This window comes from Sinocyclocheilus grahami, unplaced genomic scaffold (assembly GCF_001515645.1).
Source record: "Sinocyclocheilus grahami isolate Dianchi unplaced genomic scaffold, SAMN03320097.WGS_v1.1 scaffold39.1, whole genome shotgun sequence".
In the NCBI taxonomy this organism is placed as follows: domain Eukaryota; kingdom Metazoa; phylum Chordata; class Actinopteri; order Cypriniformes; family Cyprinidae; genus Sinocyclocheilus; species Sinocyclocheilus grahami.
This window is the reverse complement of record NW_015505218.1, coordinates 438,757-447,090: the sequence shown is the minus strand read 5'-3', so window position 1 is coordinate 447,090 and position 8,334 is coordinate 438,757. Positions and strand designations below refer to the sequence as shown.

At 35.5% G+C, this 8,334-nt stretch overlaps 1 protein-coding gene across 1 annotated transcript in view; it reads left to right on the top strand.

The window, feature by feature from the left end:
* LOC107581972 (homeobox protein CDX-1-like) overlaps nucleotides 1–5,023 on the top strand; it is a 7,727-nt gene extending 2,704 nt beyond the window's left edge. Inside the window, exons 3-4 of the mRNA XM_016267668.1 lie at nucleotides 2,864–3,012; nucleotides 4,829–5,023. Of these exons, the coding sequence (XP_016123154.1) occupies nucleotides 2,864–3,012; nucleotides 4,829–5,023 (344 nt within the window). The remainder of the gene's footprint in view (nucleotides 1–2,863; nucleotides 3,013–4,828) is intronic.
* Nucleotides 5,024–8,334: the final 3,311 nt, after the last annotated feature.

Sequence of the window (8,334 nt, the reverse complement as noted above, 5' to 3'; positions counted from 1 at the left end):
CGCAGATGGGGTATGTTGTAACACTGTGTTGCAATGTGCCCTGCCGTGCTATTCTATGACATTAGCGATGTAATTCACACTACTTACTTTAATACATTTTAATGATAAACGACGAGAAACAAACATTATTTCAAGACATGTCAGTTCATTGTCAAACTCCAAAATCAGATTATTTTTGATTCTTAAAAAACGCCATTATTTTATTTGAAATAAATAATTATTTTATTGACCAAATATTTTAGTTTGTCTTGTATATTTTTTTTCATGCGATCAGATAACCTTTTAAGCTGTCCATATGGTCGTGTTACAACGTGCCCCTCAGATGTTACAATGTACCCCACCTACGGGGCATGTTGTCACATTTCACTTCCAATTTTTGAGGGTAAATAAAGAAAAACGTATACGCTGTAATTATGAAACAAAGCAATATATTTGTACTAGACAAGTGTGAAATTACTGTGGATTATAAAATTATACTCTGAACCCCATGTGGATTTACACAATTTAAGAAAGTCAAAAAGTGTTACTTTGTGCCCCGCTCTCCCCTAAATAAAGTCAAAAAGGCCTGCTATGAACATGTAACGGGGAAACTACAGCTCAACTCGGTGCCGCAGTGGTTCAGAAGCAAACTCTTCTGTATGCACGTGACTGTCATGCTAATATAGTGATCTGTGTGCATTTCTTTGCTTTGATGTCACTCTTTGTTCTGTTTTTGTCCGGATGCCGAGAAGATGTTGAATACACGGATGCGCATGTGCAATTAACATGACTAAAATTACAATATGTAACAGAAAAAGTAAATAAGTATCGCTTTTTATTTCTCCTGTTTCACTTCTGTTTCAGTTTTTTATAACCATTTCTTACCATGTGTCAGTGAGTTCTTGTTATTTTAGCATGTGTGATTACTGATAAACTAATGTAGTTTGATTTGTATTAGTTATCTATTTTAGTTTTAGTTACAGTTGTAGTAATGTTGTCATTTTATTAGTTTTTTATTATGTCTATATAGGTTTTTTATTAAGTTTGAGTTTTATTTAATTTGAGTTATTTCAGTACTTCAACACACAAAATGGAAATGAAATAATATATATATTGAATGTATTTATATATATGTATATGTGTGTGGCTGTACATACACATATGTAGTTGTTTTTTGGTGTTTGGCTTAGTGTTATGTTAGAATCATTAATATTCTAATATACACTTTTAATATTTTGAATTGTTTTTAGCTTTATTTTTTTGTTTTCATTTAAATACATTTCTTTTATTTTCTTAAATGTGTATATATATAAATATATATATTTATAGAGTTTCAGCTTTTAGTTTTAATTGCTTTTTCTTATTTGTAAGTCGCTTTGGATAAAAGCGTCTGCTAAATGACTAAAAGCAAAGTAAAGTAAAAGTAAAAAAAAATCAATAAGGCAATTCACAGGACTGGAGGAAATGTCACCAAAAGCCTGCTGTTAAAACTTACGTACTGTGGATCCCGCTGATTATGAAAACTGAATAAAAATATGAAAAGAAAATGTCTTGTAAATGTGTACAGTTGGGGCTATTTTTTCCGCCCAGTTTTAAACAGTGAGATTTGGAATTATTGTAATTATCAAGTTCTATTAAAAAAATAAAATGAAAAATCTGATTTTTCAGCACATTGTTCATAAGGTATTTGATCTCTGTCAGCTCGCAACAATTAACTCTCAATTTCTCCTCAAATGCATGCCATACCATGACATCACAGGCAAGCTGAAGGAAAATGATATATTTAGTTGGACCTATTTCTGCGCAAACACTTTCACGCTTAGTTTTATTGGCCTAATGCATATGAAAAATGAATATGCCATAAATTACAATCTGGAGGCAATTCCTCAAAACAGTAGTTTTATTTGCCACACATTAACATACACTCTAAAAAATACTGGGTTGTTTCAACCCAACTTTGGGTCAAATATGGACTAACCCAACCGCTGGGTTCAATTTTTACATTCAATTTTTAACCCAAAAGTTGGGTTAGTCCATATTTGACCCAAAGTTGGGTTGAAACAAAGTTGGGCCTTTTTGAGAAGACTGGAGCCAAGCCCAAATGATGTTATTAGCTCACTGTCACTATTATTTTAAGATTCTAAGATGTATTTCATATAACACCTTCATTAAATACCTGGCTTTTTAAATGGAGGATTGTGAGAGTTGCTTGGCCGGGTTAATGATACCAAGAGATTATGGCCTCTAGTGAGATTTAAAGTGAAGATGCTATGGTGGAGAAGCCTAATTATCTGGAGTTCTGTTGCCCTAGACAGGCGTTGTTTTAATATTTAACCTGGTAGCCACTTAAGTCCCCTCTTGCCGCTGACAGGGTAAACTAAGTTTGAAATATAGAGACACGATTCCAAAGACCTTTATAACATGAACATCTTGGTGTTTTATATATGTGTGCTCTTAACGATTGGCTTGATTAAGGGAGCAAACACTGTGTTCCCATAGTTACTTTTTAATAGAAAAGATAAACACAACAACATTAACTAAAAAAATTACTCTTTATGTCTATCACATTATAATTAATTATAGTCAAATGTTTCTGCACGCTTAGTGAGTAAAAACTACTTAAAATAAAAATGGAGAAAAGCCTTGAAAGGAACCAGGTTTACACAGAATACATTTAAATTTATGCCAAGCAATTTGTTGCTAAATAAATAAAGTAAACTAAAATGATTTTTCTGTCGTGTGATAAAATACTCATCAGAGCCTACTGTGAAAAGGAAAGAGTCGTGTAGAAAATACTTCTCAAAAGGACTGATTCACAATTATTTGTTTAAAATTGACTTGACTTTTAATGCAAAATTAATTTGTTATGCCGTTTGTCATTTAGGAGGGAAGACCAGAACAAAAGACAAATACCGGGTAGTGTACACGGATCACCAGCGTCTGGAGTTGGAGAAAGAGTTTCATTACAGCCGTTACATCACAATAAGAAGAAAGGCAGAACTGGCAGCAGCACTCAGTCTGTCAGAGAGACAGGTTAGCTGCTCTATACAGTCTTCAGTCATCATGTTCTTAGACAACATATTCTTCACATACACTCCTAAAAATAAATATTCCAATAGGGGCTTTGCAGTGATGCAGAAAAATCACTTTTGGTTCTCCAAAAACATTTCAGTCCCAATTTTTATTTCTTAGTGTAAGGAACATTTAAAAAATCTAAAGAACCTTTTTCCACTATAAAGAATCCAATGTTGAATGGAAAGGTTCCATGGATGTTAAAGGTACTTCATGCGCTCTTTTGGAATTTATTGTTCCATGAAGAACCTTTAACATCCATGGAAACTTTTTAATGTACAAATGGTTCTTCATACTGTAAAAAAGTTATTTATTGGCATCTTTGGTTCCCTGAGCCTTTAATATCCATGGTACACTTTTAAAAATAAAGGTTTCAAAAACCCCAAAAGTTCTCTAAAGAACCTTTCAGTGAAAAATTCTTAAAAGAAGCATTTTCTTCTTGAATGTGAAGAACATTTTAATAATCTTAAAGGGTTAGTTCACCCAAAAAGGAGCTGATGGCAGCGGGCGCTGGATATTTGTGGAGGTCAGTGTGGATATTGTGGATGAGTTCTTCTGTGTCATCACGTTCTATTAGTTCTACAGCTTCAGTTTCGGAACTTTCACGCTTAGTAACACGTACAGCTGTTCCCTCACCACAGTGCAACACCCCTTTCAAACAGTGTCGCGTTCCGAACGTTGTTTAAGTGACATATACCGGTTTTGTGGTATTTTCAAAATTCATATCATAACAAAAATAAAAACCGGTATTCGGTATGAACCGGTATACCGCCCAGCACTAGCTTGTGCCCACTTTTATACGAGGAAGTAGCTCCGGGCGGATGACGTATGAGGTCGGCTTTGCGCATGCGCTGCTCAGAAGTGACGAACGCAGAAACGCAGCGGAGAGATCAAAACAAAACAATGGTCACTTATTAGAAGTACAAAACAAGGATTTGTAAAGAAGAATGTCGGAGGATTTCGATATAAGCCAAGAGGAGACTGGTTTTCCTTTGCTAAAGTAAGGAAACTTTGCTTTCTTTGCTCCTGTTCACAAACGTTGGTTTTCACGAGACTCACCGGCGCAAGCGCAAATGCGGAGCTGCCTTCCGTGTACAACTGTTGTCGCAAGCTACATTAAAGTGATTATTACTTTTTGAATATGGATATTTTTCTTACAAAAACGCATTGATTCGCTACAGGATGCCTTTGTTCGCCCCCCAGAGCCGTGTGAGACACTTTTTATTATGGATGGATGCACTTTATTTCACTTCTTTTGGGCTGATGCACTGCAACACCCGCTGACTGCCATTAAACAGCTTGGAAGATCAAAGACAATTTTTTATATAACTCCGATTGGATTCGTCTGAAAGAAGTAAGTCATATACACCTAGGATGACTTGAGGGTGAGTAAATAATTGGCTAATTTTCATTTTTGGGTGAACTATACCTTTAAGAACCTTTTGCATTATAAAGAAACTTTTGTGGAATGTAAAAGGTGCCATGGATGTTAAAGGTTCTTCTCAGAATCATAGATGCCAATAAAATGTCTTTCTGTACATTTTTATTACAGAAAAAAAAATTATTTTAAGAACTGTTACCTGAAAGTTTCTTGTGAGAACCAAACATTTTTCTTTTATGGCATCGCTGTGAAACCCTCCCATTGGGAACCTTTATTTTTAAGCGTGCAGAAGCTGTTTGGGATCACTGGTGTGTAATGCAGCATAGATTAAACATAAAACGCAACTTTTACCAGGAACAATGTTTTTCAGCACGACTTATGGCATGTTGTTGGCAGGTGAAGATCTGGTTCCAGAACCGGCGTGCTAAAGAGAGGAAAGTCAATAAAAAGAAGATGCAACAGCCGCAGCCGGCATCCACAACCACACCAACCCCACCTGGTTCAGCTCTGCAAGGCAATGTTCCCATGGTCACAAGCAGCAGTGGCCTGGTATCACCATCTATGCCAATGACTATCAAAGAAGAGTACTGAAGACCTGCAGCAGTTTTTATAAAGAGCCCTTTCACACTTTTACACACAGAGTACTTTCAAATCAACCCATCAATGAAAACACAACACGAATGTGACAACCGTGACAAAGACTGAATAAAAAGTAGTAGTAATGCAGCAACATTTGAAGTAGCCTACACATGAATCTGAAAGGTTGTGTAATATTACTCTGGTCATGTCGGTTTCTTTATTCTAGTACTTTATTACTGCTGTTGTTTTGCTCATCACTGTAAACTTTAATATGTTTTGAGATTGTAAAAGTGAATTCAAATAACTGTATATTTCTAAAGTAATTTGTATGAATAAAATATATGTTTTATTGTGGCAAAGTGATTCATTTCAGACTTGCCGAGGAAAGCAGCATTTCCATCCATTTTCCTATCTGTTAACTCGTGTCTTCCCACAGATATCAGAAACAGAGCTGTTTGTGTCCAGCATTGATTGGTCAGTTTTATTGAAGGTGCTTTCATATTCACCTGAGGGAAACTTGGAGGGAAATGTCCGATGTGTTTTATCTGCACTTCATCGAAAGGGAGAAGACCTGCTAGCGTGCGATGTGAATAGACGGCACTCGAGCAGGAGCTGGTGCTGTTTGCACAGTGTAACGGCATCGCTGGATAAGAGACGAGTGCACGCTGAGAAACTATGAGCTATTTCATTATCAAGCACACTCTGGACTCTCTTATCAATGGTGTGACAGAGAAGCTCAGCTTGACGGGCAGAACATATCTCCTCTACGGCGTCGACGCAACAGGACCTGTTTTATGACCGCGTTAACAAAGCCAGGGTGTGGCGTCCAAAGGCCGAGGCGAAAGGGACTGTTGAGCAAACAATATGCATCTGCCTGCATACATGTCCATTCGCGGAGAGTGTCCATATGTCCATACTGAACCTTCATCTTCATCTCTGTGAACTGTATATTTAGGTTAGAGAAGATATTGTGATGGATATCTCTAGCTCTTTATGGCCCCCACATGTTCGTGCTGCAGAAATAGAAATGATATTCTGTTAGACACAGATTTAATTGCTATATCTTAAAACGTTGGCACATTTGAGCTATATAATTGATGTGTTAATGCTTATAGGAGCAGAATAACTCAGGTTTGCAGTGTACAGTAGTCAACATTTGAAGTGGATCAAAAAAGCTCATCAAAGTTGTCCTAAAACAAGAACGGGTATTGTTTAGGTTTTAGGACAACTTTGATGAAAGGTTTTGATCCACTTCAAATGTTGACTACTGTATATCATGTATGTATGTACACATACACAACAACTTTTATTACATTTTTAATATCAAAATATTCATTCAATACTGTGAAAAATGAACTTTTGTTGTCTAATCCTAAATTATATTGACATATTGATGACTTTAAATTTGGTTCAAGTTACAAAACCAGTATACTAGGAGTTCTCATAAGTGAACATGTAATCTCTGGATTATGAATAGGCCGATGAGACAAACATAGGGGCATACCATGTTTCTACAAAAGCATTCTAATGTGTTCTAATAAAGAGGCTTTAGCTCTGTCTTGTTACATTGTATTGTTCCATTTTTCTTTATCATTGCTCTATTTCTGGTAAGAGGAGAATTGTATAAACAAGCTTGCCGATAGCTGCCTCTGAGGCCATAAAGTTTATTGGGGGGCATGTTGTAAAAATATTCTCACCACAGTAACAGAAACATGTTGGTAATGCTCTTCATATGTAATTCTATATGAAGTACAAAGAGAACTTTTTATTAGGAAGCCCAAATATTAGTTATAATTTCTTGATGCATTTAAAGCCGATTGTGTCTAAATGATTCCGATTCAGAAGAAGAACCCTGTGCTTGGTTAACAAAGTATTACTGATTACTAGTGATTTTCTTGCAGTCCTAATTTAAGGTTGAAGATAATTTTTTCCCCCCAATCTTAAAACTATTTTATGAAGTCTGCTATTTAAAAAAAAAAAAAAAAAACGATAGATTTTTAATTAGGGCAAATAGTGTAAAACAGGGTTTATCCAATTGTCTACCTTCATTTAAAACACTAAACAAACTCATTACCCGTCTAGTCTATCTATTACTTATACAGCTGGTTGTTTACGAGGCTATTGTATCATAAACGTCCAATTACAATAGTTATACCCACTAATAATCTCTATAATGGCGAGAATAATTCTACATAAACACCGGAGTTGTAAAGCAATGATTCTAGTGACTCTCTATAAATAGCAGATATGGTTAAGTGCCTTTGACACCTTTTCATTAAACCCAGCGGAATTTACTCACATACTCAACGAAATACCTGTGCTGGCCATGCTTTTACCAATTCTTATTATTATCAAACAAAAACATATACAAACATGTGTAACAGGGTTCATTTTATTGGTAACAGTTATGCTTTATATATATATATATATATATATATAAGCATAATATTTTTACGATGAACAACAATTTGTTGGAAAAAACTCTTTTTGAGAAAAATATATATTTTTTTAACAAACGGAAATGCAATAAATCAGGCCATTGTTCTTGCAAAATAGCTGCCAGCAGTGACGAACGGCTCAGAGGGAGCATGAAATACATTATTAAATTGCATCATTGTGGCATATCTTGATATCAAATACCAGATTTTTAATAGTGTGAGTTCATTTCTTTGGTTCGCTTTGAAGGCCTCATCCTTCACCTTCATAATCAACCTTTGCCTTTGTTGATAATTTAGAGCACTTCAACATGACAATGTATTAATGTCAACACAAGTTCACGTTTGGCAATCCGAGATAGACGTGCAAGAAACAAACCTCGGTTCCTGAGATGTGGAGTGTGAATGATTAACCCACACAGAATGCTCCGTAAACTTTAGCATCAATAAAATAGCAGTATGATTTCAACTGTCATTCTGAGCATAATTTACACAGGACTACTGTAAAGTTTTTGTTTCACGTTTAAAAAAGTAGTAGCAACTGCGATAGCACAAACTTAAATTAGAAATGTAGTTAAAGGGTTGCAGGTCATGCCATATAGCCTAAGAAAAGACAATAACTGCTCTATATTCATCTTCAGGTGCAGTATTTTAAATTGACTGATGTTTCCTGTGTCAAAGTTCAAATGTCAACAAGCTGAACATCCAAGACCTGGGCCCCATTTTTCGTACATGAATTACTGCATTATCTAGATTGAATTGGATTTAGACTCAATCCTTCCTCCTTCAAAACTAATCTCAGAACTGTTGTCATAGCAATAATCCAGGTCTGTACATTTAAACCTGAATGAGAGCAGACTACAGCTTTTTAAAGCAGATTTCTGTAAG